The sequence below is a fragment of the Bufo bufo genome, chromosome 4 (assembly GCF_905171765.1).
Source record: "Bufo bufo chromosome 4, aBufBuf1.1, whole genome shotgun sequence".
In the NCBI taxonomy this organism is placed as follows: Eukaryota; Metazoa; Chordata; class Amphibia; order Anura; family Bufonidae; genus Bufo; species Bufo bufo.
This window is the reverse complement of record NC_053392.1, coordinates 54,904,919-54,925,444: the sequence shown is the minus strand read 5'-3', so window position 1 is coordinate 54,925,444 and position 20,526 is coordinate 54,904,919. Positions and strand designations below refer to the sequence as shown.

Here is a 20,526-nt window from a genome sequence, read left to right as displayed (position 1 = left end):
GTGCCCAATTTGGAGACCCAGAAGTTGAATGAGGCAGACCCATCAGTCAGTACGTCTAGGCGTGTGCACACATACTGCTCCACCATGTCGCACGTCCCTGTGACATCCACAATCCAATTGGATATCTTCTCTATCAACTTTCGATGTTTTTTATGCGCCTACCATTGTGATCACGTGTAATGGGGAATCAGGGTTCCATGCCGGAGAGGGAGCCTGAGAGAGGGAGACCACATCCAAGGGAGGTCAATGGCTGAAATGTGATCGAGCGGAAATGTGGGACAAGTTATTGAAGCAGAAGCATCCAAGTAAAGGAGGAAGCGCACGGCAATTACCCACTCCTGACTCAGGGAGGTAGTGACGATAAATAACAATATAGGACTCTTAAGATGCCCTATTATTGGAATGATTACTTAAAAATTACAGTGAATGTCACTGTGGTATTTGGATTAGGAAACGTTAGACAGGAGAGGCCCTGCTGCCGCTTTGTTGACTCTAGGTAACTTCTGCCTGATAGCACGTCAATGTGACGTCCACGATCCAATTGGATATCTTTTCTATCAACCTTAGATGTTCTTTTCTGCGCCTACCATGGTGATCAAGGGTAGCGGGGAATCAGGGTTTCACGCTGGAGAGGGAGCGTGATAAAGGGATACCACAACTAAGGGAGGTCAATGGCTGCAATGTGATCGGGCACCGCTGTTTATTTGTTGTTCTGCTCCGTACATGATTAAAGATTAAAATGTCAGAGACTTCCTTAGACCATACCATGGTCTACCTATGGGGGCACTAAACTAGAGAGATTTCAGTGATAACACTCATGGCATGCAACATCAACTGGAGGCCTGGGAAGATAATTGTTTTGAGATTAACAGCTGTGATCAAATGTCCAAATAAAAGTCCCGTTCTGAGTCATGAGTTAGGGCAGGAGCAGAGAGCTACTATTACTAAGATGTAGCTCCTTCTGTAGGTTATGGACTGTCCAAGCATTGCAAAACTATGCAGGTGTGTTGCCTTAGGCCAGCAGAAGACAACTGTTTGAAGTTCACTTAACTAGGTAAATATGTATCATTACGAGGGATTGCACAGATTTCATGGGGTAAAGGGGCATTAGTGAACCCTGGGGCAGGGTTTAGGTCCAGATCTGCACCAGGAGGGGCCTGGAATGTGAAGTTCTGCAGTAGGGAAGTGAAGAACAGGAAGAGCTCCATGTTTGCCAAGTTCTCTCCAGCACAACTTCTTTTACCTGTTTTAAATATAAAGAGGTGAAAAGAATATCAGTATTTGAGGAGTTTTACAGGATTAGATAAGCACAGCTGCTTTCTTACACCTCTGCATGATATCTGCTTAATGGTAATTCACAGGAAAAAATTATTACCTAATGAGAAAGGGATAAAGGCTTCATTCTTCTTGAACTTTCCATCTGAGTCAAGAAAGTGTTCAGGATAAAACTCTTCTGGCTTCTCAAAGTAAGCTTTATCTCTCAGAACAGAGTGCAGCAATGGGATGACGATGGTGCCCTAGAGGGACAAAACAATGTATGGGTGACAAAAATATTACAGATTCCATGAGCCATGTTCATGGAAGCTAGTGTTGAGCGAAGTATGCTTCCAATCACGGATCTAATGTCGCTTTGTTTAAAACTCTGTTTGAACGCTGTACGGAGACCCGTCTCTGTACATCTTTCAAATGTATGGGCTTTGAGGAGGTGAAATTAGTTATGTCCGAAGTCTTGCGAGACTTCATTGAATAACTGAACTTCGATTATTTAACTTGAAAACCATTTTAAAACTGGGATCCGAACTTCGGATTGCAGTTTTAAAATGGTTTTCAAGTTGTAGAATTGAATGACGAAGTTCTTCGCCGAAGTCGTAGTCTCGTGAGCCTTTGGACTTAACAAATTTCATCTCCATGAAGCCCATACATTTAAATGTTGTACGAAAATGAAACTCCAAACCAAGTTTTGAACGAAGCGACTTCGGAACAATAAATGAAAGCATGCTTCGTTCAACACTAATGGAAACTGTAAGGCCCCTTGCACACGAACTATACGGATTAGTTCCGGATGTGTTCAGGGTGCATTCAGGAAAACTCGCACCATTTCGCAAGCAATTGCAGTCAGTTTTGTCTGCAATTGCGTTCAGTTTTTATCGCACGGGTGAAATGCGAATTGATGCGTTTTTCCCGCGCATGATAAAAAACGGAATGTTTACAAACAACATCTCTTAGAAACCATCAGTGAAAAACGCATCGTATCCGCACTTGCTTGCGGATGCGATGCGTTTTTCACACAGCCCCATTCACTTCTATGGGGCCAGCGTTGCGTAAAAACACAGAATATAGAACATGCTGCGATTTTCACGCAACGCACAAGTGATGTGTGAAAAACAGCGTTCATGTACACAAACCCATTGAAATGAATGGGTCCGGATTGATCGTGTGAACGGGGCCTAAGAAGGTCCAAGTAAAACATTATTGCACTCTCCACTGAGGAGCCATAGGCTATAATAGTTATTTATTTATGCACTTATATACAGTACAGACCAAAAGATTGGACACACCTTCTCATTCAAAGAGTTTTCTTTATTTTCATGACTATGAAGGCATCAAAACTATGAATTAACACATGTGGAATTATATACATAACAAACAAGTGTGAAACAACTGAAAATATGTCATATTCTAGGTTCTTCAAAGTAGAACGCAGATGGCAGATCGCATGTGTTTGTCGGCGAAGACTGCAAACTGGCTATCACTGGCTAGTACTGTATGGAACTCTGTCCCATCCACTTAAATGAGACGGAGCTGCATTAAACTGCAATGCCACACCCAACCACTACAAAATGTATGGCACTGTGTCTGGTAAACAATGCAGACACAGTGCTGTGGCACCTTCAAACAGCTGATCTTGGGGGGTATTCCACTTACCTGACCTTTGATAGCCTTTAACATACAGTATGAGACAGATGTATAATAAAAGTAATAATCGGTAATTGTAACAATGTAGAAAATATAGAATAAAACAGACTAACAATAAGTGACAGACAGTTCAAAATTTCTATCCAGTGTCCAGATTCCCAAACTTGACTAATGTTCAGCAAAGAAAAAATTGAAACTAAGCAATTCATCTCACCTTTGGAAGAAAATAGCCCCTGAATGTCATGTCCCTGGTAGTGGCATGTGGGAGACTTCCGGGTACAATGTCACCATATCTTTGAATTTCATGAATGACAGAGTCAGTATATGGCATTTTCTTCCTATGTTCTACTTGAGGTTGAGCAGATCCAATAACATTTTCTATTTCACTTTGCACTTTTGCTATTAGATAAAATGAGACATATTATAAGTTCTAATTCATTTTAATGGCAATAATAGCAGTAGCAGTAATCATAACCTAAGCGACAATTGATTAAAAAAGAATATATTTGGATACAGACTAAGCAGTATTGTTATGGGGTGAATGTTGTGCCAATTACTGTAGCACTATTAAGTAGAAAAGTATTATTATTTTGATATACAGTTGCAAGAAAAAGTATGTGAACCATTTGGAATGATATGGATTTCTGCACAAATTGGTCATAAAATGTGATCTGATCTTCATCTAAGTCACAACAATAGAAAATCACAGTCTGCTTAAACTAATAACACACAAAGAATTAAATGTTACCATGTTTTTATTGAACACACAATGTAAACATTCACAGTGCAGGTGGAAAAAGTATGTGAACCCCTAGACTAATGACATCTCCAAGAGCTAATTGGAGTGAGGTGTCAGCCAACTGGAGTCCAATCAATGAGATGAGATTGGAGGTGTTGGTTACAGCTGCCCTGCCCTATAAAAAACACACACCTGTTCTGGGTTTGCTTTTCACAAGAAGCATTGCCTAATGTGAATGATGCCTTGCACAAAATAGCTCTCAGAAGACCTCCGATTAAGAATTGTTGACTTGCATAGAGCTGAAAAGGGTTATAAACGTATCTCCAAAAGCCTTGCTGTTCATCAGTCCACGGTAAGACAAATTGTCTATAAATGGAGAAAGTTCAGCACTGCTGCTACTCTTCCTAGGAGTGGCCATCCTGTAAAGATGACTGCAAGAGCACAGCGCAGACTGCTCAATGAGGTGAAGAAGAATCCTAGAGTGTCAGCTAAAGACTTACAAAAGTCTCTGGCATATGCTAACATCCCTGTTAGTGAATCTACGATACGTAAAACACTAAACAAGAATGGATTTCATGGGAGGATACCACAGAGGAAGCCACTGCTGTCCAAAAAAAACATTGCTGCACGTTTACAGTTTGCACAAGAGCACCTGGATGTTCCACAGCAGTACTGGCAAAATATTCTGTGGACAGATGAAACCAAAGTTGAATTGTTTGGAAGGAACACACAACACTATATGTGGAGAAAAAGAGGCAAAGCACACGAACATCAAAACCTCATCCCAACTGTGAAGTATGGTGGTGGGGGCATCATGGTTTGGGGCTGCTTTGCTGCGTCAGGGCCTGGACAGATTGCTATCATCGAAGGAAAAATTAATTCCCAAGTTTATCAAGACATTTTGCGGGAGAACTTAAGGTCATCTGTCCACCAGCTGAAGCTCAACAGAAGATGGGTGTTGCAACAGGACAACGACCCAAAGCATAGAAGTAAATCAACAACAGAATGGCTTAAACAGAAGAAAATACGCCTTCTGGAGTGGCCCAGTCAGAGTTCTGACCTCAACCCGATTGAGATGCTGTGGCATGACCTCATGAAAGCGATTCACACCAGACATCCCAAGAATATTGCTGAACTGAAACAGTTCTGTAAAGAGGGATGGTCAAGAATTACTCCTGACCGTTGTGCACGTCTGATCTGCAACTACATGAAACGTTTGGTTGAAGTTATTGCTGCCAAAGGAGGTTCAACCAGTTATTAAATCCAATGGTTCACATACTTTTTCCACCTGCACTGTGAATGTTTACATGGTGTGTTTAATAAAAACATGGTAACATTTAATTCTTTGTGTGTTATTAGTTTAAGCAGACTGTGATTGTCTATTGTTGTGACTTTAGATCACATTTTATGACCGATTTGTGTAGAAATACATATCATTCCAAAGGGTTCACATACTTTTTCTTTCAACTGTATGTTGGATATAGAATAAGCAGTATTGTTTTGGGGTGCTCATCGTACCCATTGCTGTGCCACTAATGAGTAGAAAAGTATTATCATGTTGATAAATGTTGGATTATAAACTAAGCAATATTTCTGTGGGGTGCATATCGTGCCCATTACTGTACCATTATTGTGTAGAAAAGCATAATTTTAACTATAGAAAATGTAATATATTGTTAATTTTCAACAACCATTTTATCAAATACAAGATACTGTAAGAAGAACAATGGATGTTTGAGCTGTGTGACATTACCAGGTACATAAAAACTTGTAAAAAGAACATTTTAACTGTTTATTATTTTATCTGCTGTAACTTAAGCAAATATATATATATATATATATATATATATATATATATATATATAAAGAAGAAAAAAAGGGGATGGCAGCACCGTCACAATGAAAATTAGAAAAAAGGGTGCACAGGCCCAGTGTGGATAAAAGCCAATCCAACGAAATATAGAAGATGAAAAAGGGCAGCACTCCACTGGATAAAAATAAAACAAACTTTATTTACCCATAAGGCTGTAGCGACGTTTCGGCTCTTACACAGGAGCCTTCCTCAAGCAGTAAATATATATATATATACACACACACTCACCTAAAGAATTATTAGGAACACCATACTAATACGGTGTTGGACCCCCTTTTGCCTTCAGAACTGCCTTAATTCTACGTGGCATTGATTCAACAAGGTGCTGATAGCAGTCTTTAGAAATGTTGGCCCATATTGATTGGATGGCAGTTGATGGAGATTTGAGGGATGCACATCCAGGGCACGAAGTTCCCGTTCCACCACATCCCAAAGATGCTCTATTGGGTTGAGATCTGGTGACTGTGGGGGCCATTTTAGTACAGTGAACTCATTGTCATGTTCAAGAAACCAATTAGAAATGATTTGAGCTTTGTGACATGGTGCATTATCCTGCTGGAAGTAGCCATCAGAGGATGGATACATGTTCTCATTCTGTTTACGCCAAATTCGGACTCTACCATTTGAATGTCTCAACAGAAATCGAGACTCATCAGACCAGGCAGCATTTTTCCAGTCTTCAACAGTCCAATTTTGGTGAGCTCGTGCAAATTGTAGCTTTTTTTTTTCCTATTTGTAGTGGAGTTGAGTGGTACCCGGTGGGGTCTTCTGCTGTTGTAGCCCATCCGCCTCAAGGTTGTGCGTGTTGTGGCTTCACAAATGCTTTGCTGCATACCTCGGTTGTAACGAGTGGTTATTTCAGTCAACGTTGCTCTTCTATCAGCTTGAATCAGTCGGCCCATTCTCCTCTGACCTCTAGCATCCACAAGGCATTTTCGCCCACAGGACTGCCGCATACTGGATGTTTTTCCCTTTTCACACCATTCTTTGTAAACCCTAGAAATGGTTGTGCGTGAAAATCCCAGTAACTGAGCAGATTTTAAAATACTCAGACCGGCCCATCTGGCACCAACAACCATGCCACGCTCAAAATTGCTTAAATCACCTTTCTTTCCCATTCTGACATTCAGTTTGGAGTTCAGGAGATTGTCTTGACCAGGACCACACCAATAAATGCATTGAAGCAACTGCCATGTGATTGGTTGACTAGATAATTGCATTAATGAGAAATAGAACAGGTGTTCCTAATAATTCTTTAGGTGAGTGTATATATATACACACACAAACTAAGCATATTTGAAAAAAGGTCTACCTGTATTAGTATACAGAGGTTGTGTTTGGAAATAGGATCAATGTGACATATATTTATATCGCATGTATTGCTTACTTTGGATGTCAGGATATTTCATCATAAGAAGTATACCCCAGCGCAGAGTGGTTGAGGTGGTCTCCATCCCAGCAGCGAACAGGTTACTGACCAGCACGTTTAGATTTTCATTATGGTAATACAATGTAGATTCTGGTTTTCCCTTTGTAAGATAAACAGAAAATTATTTTAAAGACTGGGATTTATCTGTATTACCCAGCCTAGAGCTGTCTATAGAATTGCTATTATTTCAGGAATTATGGTGACAATGTCCCGGACTGTCAGTGGTATAATTGCATCTCTCAATGGCAAATGTTAACAGAAAATATACAAATTGTAACAAGAATGTTAGCACCGGTTTAATGTGCCCAAATTATATGAATGTTGTGGTCAAAATACTATACACATACTATTTTGGTCTATTGGAAGCATAACATTTAGCTCTGATACATCTCGGGAGTGAAAGATAGATAGATAGACATAGGTAGAGAGACAGATATGTGTAATTGGCATCTATGCTATTTATATAATGACACATGAAATAGATGAAAGATAAAATATACTACATACCGTAGATAAAATAGAGAATAAGATACATTATATTAGATATATTAGATAGATAAAATAGATTAGATATGGGATGGATAGAATAGAATAGAATAGAATAGATAGATAGATAGATAGATAGATAGATAGAGACATCCAGCTGCAGTTGTTCCACTGACCCCATGCCACCTCTCTCAAAGGCTATCATGCTGCACAGCAAGACAGAAATGGAGGCTGGAATGGAGGCCTTTCATCTTCAGCCATGAGTCCTGCGTTTGTCTCGGACACAATTATAGCAAAAGATTGATCTGTACATCATGTGGGTATCGTCATAAAGACGTATTCACAAGGGAACATTGCGCCAGTCCTACTCCCGGGATTATAGTGTGAGCACATCTGGGATGTCATTACAAAGGATGCAGCCAGATCTTTATGATCTGCATGCCAAAGTGCATAAAATGTGGCAGAGCATTCCCCAGACAATAACCTCATTGATAGCATGCGAAGGCGTGTTTTTTTCTTGGTGTTGGCATTTTAGTTTTGAGGGGTGTAGATAGATAAATAGATCTACTTGCATTTAATGTAATATATAACATAGGCTACTTTCACACCAGCGTTTTCAATTTTGCTATAGAGATCCGTCATAGGGTCTCAATAGCGGAAGATAACGCTTCAGTTTTCTCCCCATTCATTGTTAATAGGAACAAAACTGAACTGAACAAAACAGAGTGCACCAGAATGCATTCTGTTCCGCGAGCAGCGTTTTTCTGTCCGCGATGTGGTGCGGAGTAAGACGGATCTGTCCTGACACACAATGTAAGTCAATGGGGACGGATCCGTTTTCTCTGACACAACAGAAAACGGATCCGTCCCCCATTGACTTTCAATGGTGTTCATGACGGATCCGTCTTGGCTAAATAAGACATAATACAACCGGATCCGTTCATGACTGATGCAGACGGTTGTATAATTGTAATGGAAGCGTTTTTGCAGATCCATGACGGATCCGCAAAAAACGCTAGTGTGAAAGTAGCCATATGAATACTGTACCTCTTTTTGTTTAGCAAGGAAGGCATCGATGAGGTTCCTCTGATTGTTTATATCTAGTTCTTTCTCTTTTCTTGTGAATGTTTCTGTTACAAAGTTTCGCATCTCTTTGAGGCTTTTAAAGATCTTTCTATGGGCCCCGGGTAGCCATTTGATGAGCCACGGATAACTGTTGTACAGCTAAATAGAAGATGAATGATTAAACCAAGCATACAGTATGTACCAATGTAAAAACCTACATCTTGACTGGGGTTTTCAAGGACCTTGATATTGATGACGTACACTTAGGATGTCATCATTATCAGATTGCTGGCTGTCCAACGTTCACTAGAGCGGGGACTGATCTGCAGTCACTCAGCACAACCACTATATGGTGCACAGAGCTGTCAGCTGCCAGCTTAGTTTCGATGCCTGCAGTTCCTGCTAGCAGCTGACCTGTGGAAGAGCAATGGGCGGCCTCCCCCCAGGGCCCTCTATATATATTGCGTCCCAGGTGTAAGAATGCCGAGTCGTATAGTGCGGCCTATCTGTTTCTTTATGTGTCACGGTGCTCCTACCTGGATACAGCTGGACCCCAGGCTTTGGCTCTGAAGCAATAAATAGGGAGAATAAATTGAGGGATTAGAAAGAATAACTTGAGTCCAGACCTTGAGATGAAGTTCAATGGCAGCTTTACTTGAATAAACGTTTCTCCAAACTCTTTCAGGCTTTGTCTTGGTTACAGCAGGCTTTAGCATTAAACTGGCAGGCAAACTCAACTCTGCTATGTCTCTGTTTCTCCCTGACTCTGCGGTACTGACAGGCTGGCTGTATAACTCAGCTTGTTCTTTATGCTGCACTTCTTCTCTGTAGTCTGACTCTAGGTTATGCCAGGGAACTTTCCTCCTGGCCTCTGATGCTTTAAGCTTTGGCCTCCATGGTCAGCAGAGCTTAAGGTGCTCTGGCTGGTGTGGGCACGTCCAGCAGAGACATGCCCCTGCACACCCTTCCCCTAGCAGGGGGTAGGCTAGAACTAACTGGAACCAATCCCCACTCTTGCAGAGTAGGTATATTACAGAGTAGGCTTTTTCAATAGCTGTGTATAGACAGTAGCAATGATGGTAATAATCCTCCCTTGGTCTCTCTATAGATACACTCTGCAGTCTTCCCAAATAATCCTAGGTGTGCAACTCTGTTCTCTTTAACTCTTTCTGCAATTTCCATGCTGCAGATCTTAGATCCAGATGGCCAATCTATCTCAAAGTGTAATAGGTGATGAAGCAAAAAAAATAAAAACCCTAAACTCAAGCAGTAAAGTCTTTTGTCATACCTTACTGTCTTTTGAAACACAGCCTTGAAGTCGATCTCTGCCATCTGTGAATGTCCATTATCTTTCTCTCGGTGGTAGCCTTTCAGTTAGATTGCTCTCCAACAATTTTTAGACAATTCTTTTGGTCAAGCTTCTCTCCAGGCCCACATATCAGGAGCTCACACATGCACATGTTCCCTCTAGCTCTGATAACTAGACACCCCACCCCTACTACAAGCTGGGGGACAGCCCATCTCCCGGCAACCTAACTAGAATTGCCAGTGTTAACTTTTTGTTGCCCGTACATAACCATTTTGGATTTACAAATTGCAAAATAAAGAGTACTTTAACAACAAATCTCAACATTTAACTCTTTGCATAAAATTAACTTTGCAGTAATCCACAGGTTAAATGAACTAGCACCCCCCATCTGTATATATAAAGATTACCAGCACCTCCCCATCTATATATAGACAAAACCCCTTATTAGTTATCTGTTAGTGACTGAAGAATACCTACCCTGATCATAGTGCTTCCTGCAATCCTGACATTTTCATTGATTAATCTCATGAGCTTCAGTATTGTAGGATCATCATAATCAAATCTCTGATCCATCAATATGGACACAATTATGTTGGCCACTGCAGCATTTATGACGGTTTGATTAATAAAGGGTTTTCCTAAAAATAGAAAAAAGTACAGTAAGGATACAAAGAAGTCATGAAAACTAATTGGTTGTTGCTGTTATAGGGGTTCTCCGGGAATTATGCAAATCCAAAATGTATTGTTCTTGTGTGAGAGAAATCTATTTCTAATATACTGTCACGATCAGTGTGGGGGGAAAACTCCACACTGAAAACAGGAGGGAAGGGGAACAGTAACTGGGCCTGGAAACTAAGGAAGGAACAGGTCCCCTCCTAAACAACCCTAATCCGGGCCCTAACTACCTATCAATATGAATAGACCTTGAAGGTAGGAATATTCATAAGCTGGATACCTAGGCCCTTATATCCCTATAAGGCCATGGAATGAGGTTAGGACTAGAGACAACCCATCCCTCCAGATGGACAAATGGAAGTCTCTGTCTCAGGCCCAGATACAAATAACAGGGAATATAACAAACACAATACAATAAGAAAAGACAAGACTTAGCTGAAAGTAGAAAACTGGCAACTCCAGAAACACTACAGAGTACAACCATCATAATTGAAAATGCTATACTAATAAGTTAGAGATGCTTGGCAAATCGTTTTGTACAAAATTATTTGAGCCCGTCTGCCGCACGTCAAGGCGATCTCTAGTTAGACGGGTTCCTAACACTAAATTTTACCTGTTATGTGCCATGACGGCTATCATATAATTCAGAAAGTGCAGGTTCCACATGCATGCTGGATCCGCCTGAATTTCTGTCATTTTTGGTGCCTCCATTATATCCACGGAAAGCAGTTACCAGCATGCATGCCGGGCCCACTCCCACCATCCCTGGCGCCAAAAGGTCACCAAGGACTGCAATGAGAGTCCACACACTATCTCTCTCCTGGTGCCAAATGGCTTCAGTGAGTGAGGGGGAGCAGACCAAGCTATATACTAACACTAATTAAAATCAGCCAATGGGGCAGACGAGCTGGTCAGGAGTGCACGACTAAGGAGGCAGCCACACCTCCAGCACAAGCTGCAAAGAAAAAGTGGGTCAGTCAGCACATCCCAATGGCACATAACAGGTAAAATTTTGTGTTAGGAACCCGTCTAACTAGAGATCGCCTTGACGTGCGGCAGACGGGCTCAAATAATTTTGTACAAAACGATTTGCCAAGCATCTCTAACTTATTAGTATAGCATTTGAAATTATGATGCAATTTTGTACTTTATTTGGTTTGCAGTGAGCTATTGCATTGCATGTTTTGTTTAACAGTCTTGTTCTCAGCCATAGCAACGTGCCCCTGCGCTTTGGGATGTGCTGACTGACCCCCTTTTTCTTTGCAACATCCAGGGCATTGGTCAACCCGAAAGGCATGATCAGGTTCTCAAAGTGCCCCTCAGGAGTATTAAAAGCCATCTTCCTAACCAGATTATATGCCCCCCTTAAGTCCAACTTGGAGAACACCATGGCACCAATAATCTGGTTAAACAAATCTGGAATCAAAGGAAGAGGGTAAGGATCACGGATAGTAATCTGGTTGAGTTCACTAAAATCCAGACATGGACGAAGACCTCCATCCTTTTTTTTTTTACAAAAAAGAACCCTGCAGCCAGTGGAGACTTGGAAGGTCTTATGTGCCCTTTCTTCAAACTCTCGGCAATATATTCTCTCATGGCCTGCCTTTCAGGTTCAGAAAGATTAAACAACCTAGATTTAGGCAATTTAGCCCCAGGAATAAGATTAACAGGGCAATCATATTCCCGATGGGAAGGTAAATCCTGACATCCACTCTCAGAAAACACATCGGCAAACTCGGATATAAAAGAGGGTACAGCCTTAGTAATAACCACAGAAAACGATGTATTTAGATAATTATCAATTAAATAGTCCCCCCAATCCAGAATCTGCCTAGATTGCCAATCGATAGTTGGATAATGCTTGGTAAACCACGGTAAACCCGGAACCATAGGTGCAGGGAGAACTTCCAAGACAAAACACGAGATAACTTCTTGATGAAAGTCACCCACTCTTAATCTGATATCATGCAAAACTTGCGACAAGCACCTCTGAGTAAGAGGGGCAGAATCAATAGCAAATACAGGAATGTCTTTTTTTAATGTACTTGGTGATAACCCGTGCATGCGGACAAACTGAGCATCAATCAGGTTCACCCCGGCTTCGCTGTCAATAAATACTTAAATTCCCACAGTTTTTGACTCTAGCGCCACCTCGGCAGTCAGGAGAAATCGGGTACTATATAACAATAGCAAAGTCAGATGCACTCTGCGGTCTTACTAAACCCTTAAACTGATTTTAAAATTGAGAGATTAGCCAAGATGTCCTATGGTGTAGGACATGTCTGAGCCCGAGCACCGCGCCAAGGTTTCTCAAGTAGCTCGGGACCTAACACTCAATTTTAAAATCAGTTTGAGGGTTTAGTAAGAACGCAGAGTCCACCTGTCTTTGCTATTGTTATATTGTTATATTGATTATCACATCCACATAATTGCTATCTTGTGTAGGATGTCTATTGTGGTACTTGTGGTTCGCTGCGGGCATCCTCCACTGTATGCATTGTTGCTGGGGATTGCCATTAGCAACGGACCACAAGTGCAGGATTTGCTCCCCTGTATATATATGCACAACTGCATGTGGGTTTGAGCACTTCCTGCCTGTTTAATACCACGCCATTCTTTTCAGTTTGTAGAAATCGGGTACTACCAGCAAAGGACAAATGCACATTCTCTGACTCCCCACTCACACCTCCAAAAGTCAGATGGGATTTAGACACCCCTTTTTGTTTCTCTTTCTGCTGCTGAATGCTTGGACATATATTGACAAAATATCCCCTTTGACCGCAGAAAAAACATACTCCCTGCTTGCGACTTCTACTTTTGCAAGCATATCCAGGAGTCGCTCTGCCTAATTGCATGGGTTCAAGCTCAGGAGTCAAAGTAATACGGTACGTTATGTAATAGAACGTCCTGAGAGAGCGGGCCCTTAGATCTCTCTCTCAGGCATCTATCAATACATACAGCCAAAGACATAGCGGCTTCCAAAGACTCAGGATTCTCATGAAAGACCAAAGCGTCCTTCAGCCTCTCAGATAATCCCTGACAAAACTGGCTACTGGCCACTCAGTATCCGTAGCCCACCTCCTAAATTCGGAACAAAAGATCTCCGCAGGCAGCATAATTTAGTCTCGGCCAGGGAGGTTCAGTCCGGGTCATCATAGATGAGACCTAAAGCTCTGAAAAATGCATCTACTGATCGGAGAGACTGTGATCCGGTCGGCAAAGAAAAAGCCCAAGACTGGGCGTCCCCCTTAAGCAACAAAATAATCGCACCCACTCTCTGGCTCTCGTCCCCAGATGAGCGTGGACGTAACTTAAAGTACCATTTGCATGCTTCCCTGAACCAAATAAAATTATCACCCCCCCCCCCCCCTCGAGAATCTATCTGGGAGAGCAACTTTAGGTTCAGGACAGGTCAGGTAACCACTACTAGGATCAGCCAACAGTGGTCTCTGCATCTGTGAGACGGGCATTAGGAGGTCATCCACCTCCAGAGACAGCCCTGTAGCTGTCCAGTCAGTGCAGCGAAAACCCCTCAAAAGACAAGGGGGCACTGCCTCCAATTGGAGAAGAAAAAGTTTAGTCTCAAGAAGCGTCAAAGTTTCTTTACTGTAAGAACTGTGAATCTGTGGAGTAGACTACCTCCAGACGTGGTCACAGCAGAAAAAGGGTTTAGATGAATTCTTAAAAGTAAATGAAATTAAAGCCTCTGAAAATGTTTAGAAATCTCACTTCCTTCTGGGATTCGTGTCCCCACCTATCTCTTGGTGGAACTTGATGGACTATTTTCAACCGTATTAAAGGGACTCTGTCACCACTTTCTAACCCCCCCTTTTCAAAGTATTGTTATCTGCATGGCGCCCCTGTGATTATAAATGTGTTGTTAGAAGTTAAATTCGCCGTCTCCTTTTGATAAAAAGAGCTTTTATCTAACCTGTCAATCTTCTTGATAAGGTGCCCAGGGCGTTTCTTTTCGTCTCAATCTGCCGCCCGCCGCCGCCACCGTTGGTGCCCAGCTCCTCCCCTCATGCTTTCAGCGCCGCCTGAATGTAATCAAATACGCCTCCGGCTCTCTCTGTGCCCCCTCCTCCTTTTCAAAGATCCCGCGCGTGCGCACAGGGCTGTGCCTGATGCGCCCGTGCGGACATTTACAATCAGCCTCATTGAGCGAAGTGCGCATGCGCGCACTTCGCTCAACCTCCTCATCAGACGAGCACTGCAGCCTGCTGCAGTGCTCGTCTGATGAGGAGGTTGAGCGAAGTGCGCGCATGCGCACTTCGCTCAATGAGGCTGATTGTAAATGTCCGCACGGGCGCATCAGGCACAGCCCTGTGCGCACGCGCGGGATCTTTGAAAAGGAGGAGGGGGCACAGAGAGAGCCGGAGGCGTATTTGATTACATTCAGGCGGCGCTGAAAGCATGAGGGGAGGAGCTGGGCACCAACGGTGGCGGCGGCGGGCGGCAGATTGAGACGAAAAGAAACGCCCTGGGCACCTTATCAAGAAGATTGACAGGTTAGATAAAAGCTCTTTTTATCAAAAGGAGACGGCGAATTTAACTTCTAACAACACATTTATAATCACAGGGGCGCCATGCAGATAACAATACTTTGAAAAGGGGGGGTTAGAAAGTGGTGACAGAGTCCCTTTAACTATGTAACAAGCTCCCCCCTGCTGAGGCTGTCTGGTGCATAACAAAATTATTCACTGCTTTACGCTGCTCATAAAGATGCTTGAGCATGTTGAATGTTGAAGTTGACTAGTTGCAGATTAAGCGGTATAAAAGTATAAACGGCGCTGCAGGTCCTGGAGATCGTTCCTCACCATGTAACAGTTGCTGAAGTGCTTGGACAGTCTCCTGGACTTTGCCAGCACTTTGTTGCTGCCCACCTTGCCCAGTTTGAGTCGGCGGGGTGACAGCCAATGGGATGTTTGCTGCATCATGTACTTGAGCAACTGCTCATCGTTGTGGCTACTCTCTCCCAGGCTGATCAGCTCCAATACAGCGTGGCAACACTTGACCTAACACATGTGTTAGGAAGGAGGGGTAGTGTGAGCCACCCTGTGCCCTGCTGCTGTTAAAGGGTTTCTGTCATCAGAAAAATAGGTATTAACCTGGCTGACATTAGCGATGTGCTAATGTCAGCTGAACATAACTATATTAGTCCCATGTCACTATGTGCCGCCGTTATTTAGAATTTATTTTATTTTATAATATACAAATGAGCCTCTAGGAGCAGGGGGGCATTGCACCTGCTCCTAGAGACTCCGTTTGCTCACCTCTTTCTACGCCCTTCTACACCTTATTGACAGGGCCAGGCCAGCGTTGGTCTCCTCCTGCGCTGTCCTGTTCAGTATTCGGCGCAGGTGCAATGAGGGAAGGACACTCGCCGGCTCCCTCACTGCGCCTGAGCTGAATACGTCGCAGTGAGGAAGTCGGCAGCCGGCGAGCATCCTTCCCTCACTGCGCCTGTGCTGAATACTGAACGGGACGGCGCAGGCGCAAGATTTCCCCGGCAGACAGGACCGGCAGGAAGAGACCAACGCTGGCCTGGCCCTGTCAATCAAGTGTAGAAGGGCGTAGAAAGAGGTGAGCAAACTGAGCCTCTAGAAGCAGGTGCATTGCCCCCTTCCTGCTCCTAGATGCTCATTTGCATATTATAAAAGTTAAATTTTCTAAATAAAGCCGGCACATAGTGACATGGGACTAATTGTCGGGCATATTTATATCTGCATATTAAGGTCTGACAATATTGAACCAAAATGGAGATTTACATTACCTTTAAGAGGCCAAACTCTGTTGGAATAAGCCAGAAAAGGTCAGGATAGTCACTGGCATGCAATGTATATTGTTTTAAAAGTTATTGCCAACAGATGTGGTATCTTAGAGAATATAATGGGTCTCACATAAACTGTCTTAACTACCGGGGTCAAAAGAGGTTATTGCTTAAGACACTGGTATGCAGCATTATTCCATATAATCACCAGTATAAAGTATATTCACGTGTGATTTTATGTAATTGAATGTATTTTAACCAATGATATATATAATGTTTGTATATTCATATCCAGTTATTGATAATGTATCATTGTATCCATTTATATGTATATTATACTACATTTGTATCAATAGAGTATATTCTATAGAAGCATATAAGCTGGTTTTCTACTAAGAGGACATTCTTTTAGAAAAGAGCTCAGTTATCTTAGACGGCAATTAATTAGTTATTTGGATGGCTAAGATACACAAACTGGGTAAAACTTTCTAAGGACTATTGTATTCTTATCTGCCCCATAAATTCAAGGATTACAGTAGGTAAACTTCTAATACCGCCAGTCGGTTTGAGCAAAGTGTCAGAAAGAGTACCTCCTTGGTTGATTTAAGTTTAAAAGGTTAATAAAGTCATGTGAAAAGGTTAAGAAATGTGTGCATTTGGCATTCCTGAACATTTAAATTTCATATATGAAACAACAGTACCATCAAGTGGTAGATGGGCAGAAGTTTCTAAAGAATGCCAATTACCGTTAAATGACATCATGCCCATGATTAACATATGTCACACCCACCTTATCTAATTGGAAATCCCTAATCCAAGAGGGGATGGGCATAGATAAGGATTAGAATATCTGATCCAGTTTTGGAGATCAGGGGGATATTCATTCAGAACAATCACTTCACACGTCAGGAACGTACCACAGGACGTCACAGATCATAGAACATCTTCACCACTTCCAGTCCTAAAGAAAAGCTCCCTACACCCTAAGGAATTCTTCCAGGGACACACCCGAGGCTCGCAAAATAAACTGACAGATCTAAATCTTGGAAAGCTGGATACCTTCTAAAAGCTCTTTATCCCAAAGCCAGGGGTAATGTATAATTTATTTAATTTGCAGTAATTATAAATTGCTCCAATTGGCATATAGTTGAGACCTCATTATTAGTGGGTCAATAGTGTTAAAACAATAATTTGATGGGAAATTTTAATGAACGTGCACATCATTAGAATTCCTGTAATATTTCTATCAGAGTGGGATCTCTGATCGGATTTTATTATCCGTAGTTAGGCCAACGGGCGTATTTATAAGATGTCTCTTACTGCCATATTTTTTGATTGAGCATAAGGGACTTTCCACAGATTCATTTCTATTATTTTTTTGTTGTTGCATTATAATGTTTTGATAATCAGTACACTAATCGGTAATAATTTGAGTAACATTGTATTGTACTTGGTGTAGTAAATTAAGTGAGCCTGCCGTAAACGGTGGAGCACTATCTTGTGGTCAATTTTGATATTGTCCTTGTATTAATTTGTATGCCATTTTACTGTATTTATTTGTAATAAATTATATTTTATATAATTAATTGCACCCTGTTTCATTAGCTGCACAGATCGACTTTAGATCTCATCAATAAAAGAACTGGCGTTTATATGTCCGCCAATTAAATTTTTCATTTTTCATTTTTCATATTTCATAAAAATATGAAATCATAATTTTTATGATTTCATATCTTATATGAAATAAATACTCTACATAATATAGTTATGTTCAGCTGACATTGGCACTTCACTAATGTCAGTCAGGTTAATACCCATTTTTCTGATGAGAGAAACCCTTTAAGGACCAGACCGTGTCCATGGAGGAGGAGGTGGAGGAGGCAGTTAAGTGAATGCTGTAGGAGCCATCCCCATGATTAGGTGGGAGGTGGTCAAAAGGACCTATCCATGTTGCTGTGGTGCTGCCTCTCCATTGTCACAAAAGAACATTGACCCAGGGGGCCGTGAAAGACATGTACTGTCCCTGCCTCTAACAGCTGCTCAAGGTGTCCACCTTGGAGTGCAGCTTGATGCACAGCGAGAGGCCTAAATTCTCTACCACATGAGAGTGCAAGGGTCTAATACAATGGTATTATAGCGACTTCACCGCCAGCAATGTGGCCAGATGAGGGTTCAGCTTGTAGACAAGCTAATTGCTGGTGGAGAAAAGTTTTTTCATGGCCGATGTCTCATGGTGGAGCTGAGGACAAGGAGGAGTCTTAGCAGGAGAAGACAAAGGTGATGATGATGGCAAAGATATCGTATTGCTTGGGGATGCAGGTTGGCTGCCACAAAGAGGACCACGAAAAGAAGGATAGAATTGTTCTGATTGGGAATGCTGGTCATCTGTATTTTCCCAAAGGATCTGGTGATGCTCACTCCTGATATTAATAGGACTTTGTATCTTAGAGGGGAACATTGGGTCCAAGACACCCAACTCTGTTTGAGACAGTAACCAAAACTTGAAGCTAAATATAGCATTACGGAATACACAGTAAAGGCCAACTGCCAGAACCGTGCCCACTGCTGGGACCAAGAAAGAGAAATATCAAGTACTGTTCTGTTACTGCAAGTCTATTTCAAGTAAAGAAAAGTTGAACTTCACAAAGTCTGAACTTCATTTTGTTCCTCGCTCCAACTCAATCTCTGCAACGGAGACTGACCACCAGGAAATGACAGCCTGAAGGTAGGAGCACCGTGACACAAACATGAGGCCACAGTATACCACCAGTGGTGGCTGTAGTGCTCTCCTGGTTGGATGCCACAAATGGTACTGCCGTGCATGCACACACGAGTCTCTCCATTATACTAGCATAGCATACGTAGCTGTCCAGACTATGTATTTCCAGTGCAACTTTGAGTGCTGACAGTGGTGGAAATGGGGCTGTATGAAAATAAAAAGTGGTTATCTACACTCGTTATCTATAGCACTACTCATGTAGCAGTTCAGATAAAAGTCCAAGATTTTAGTGACAGACTCCTTTTAAGGGGAATCTGTCAGAATAACACTTTATATACACACTGCTCATGAGAAAAACTAAAAAAAAAGGTTATAGGGCACATTTATTAAGACCAGCAATTTAGACGACGGTGTAAATTGTGCCTGCACTGCTATAGTAAGTGCCAAAGTTATGCAGTGGAGAAGCAGGACTCTAGATAACTTTGTTGCTTCCTCTAGCAGGACGTGCAACAGTCTAAAATCTACTAAGGCTCCCTTGCTGGCGTAGATTTAAGTCATTTTTTTTACCAAAAATTGGCCTACAAAATGATGAATGAGAAGGGCCTGCATGCCCGCTCTCTTCCCTGCTCATGTCACCGGCTCCCCCCCCCCATTTTTTAGCCCTGTCGGGAAAGTGGTGTGAGCGGGGAAAGTCACAGATTTTGTTGTAGAATGGCTTGCAACAAAATCTGCGAAATCAGTACATAAATAGGCCCCTATGTGTCAACTACTTTCCCCAGCCCCTACCTATTATAGTCAACAGTTTAGCATGGTGAAAACTGCTGACAGATTCCCTTTAATGGGTTACTTGTACACAATTCCATTAGGATCAGAGAAAATGAACTTAATTACCTCCATAAGACCTAAATTTCTGCATTAAGCTTTCACATTCTTCAATTATCTTGTTTTCTAAACTCTTTTTCCCCATTCCAAAGTCTCGTAATGTTGACAGAGTGAATCTCCTCATTACTTTCCAGTTCTCTCCATTTGAAAATAAAATGCCTGTGTGAAGTGACAAAAGGTTATGACATTAAAATTATGTTTTTATTGCACAGTAGCTGTATGGTGAGAACAAGTCAACTGCAATGGATTGTACTCACCACCCCCATCTCTAGCACCCTCCTCCTCCATCCTATCACCAAGGGCTTCTGGAATGTGAGCTTGCCTCGATCCCTGGTTGTCATGTTCTTAGTTCTGACCCCTGACTTGTTCCTAGTCTCTAGATTCTGATTCTAAGTTTTGAGCCATTGTTGTTTGCCATACTCCATTTCAGTACTCCAGGTTATAACCCACATCTCTGTCTGAAAACTTTCCAGTCTTGGGCATGACCTACGAATCTTACCATCTGACCGTGAAACAGTCTGATATTCCTGGCTCTGTCCAACAGCTCCATCTGATGACACTCCAGTATGATACTCCTGTTTTTTATCCATAGCTCTGTCTGATTAGACTCCAATCTGACACTCCTATTTTTGACCAACAGACTTTCTGGCAACTCTGCAG

At 42.1% G+C, this 20,526-nt stretch overlaps 1 protein-coding gene across 1 annotated transcript in view; it reads right to left on the bottom strand.

Moving 5' to 3' along the window:
* Positions 1–382: 382 nt before the first annotated feature.
* The window catches only part of LOC120997249 (cytochrome P450 2K6-like), a 56,667-nt gene continuing 36,523 nt past the window's right edge, over positions 383–20,526 (bottom strand). The window contains exons 4-10 of the mRNA XM_040427255.1: positions 19,876–20,025; positions 10,295–10,455; positions 8,491–8,667; positions 6,916–7,057; positions 3,131–3,315; positions 1,376–1,517; positions 383–1,243 (exon numbers count right to left, since the gene is read on the bottom strand). Coding sequence (XP_040283189.1) covers positions 1,047–1,243; positions 1,376–1,517; positions 3,131–3,315; positions 6,916–7,057; positions 8,491–8,667; positions 10,295–10,455; positions 19,876–20,025 — 1,154 coding nt within the window. The 3' untranslated portion in view covers positions 383–1,046. The remainder of the gene's footprint in view (positions 1,244–1,375; positions 1,518–3,130; positions 3,316–6,915; positions 7,058–8,490; positions 8,668–10,294; positions 10,456–19,875; positions 20,026–20,526) is intronic.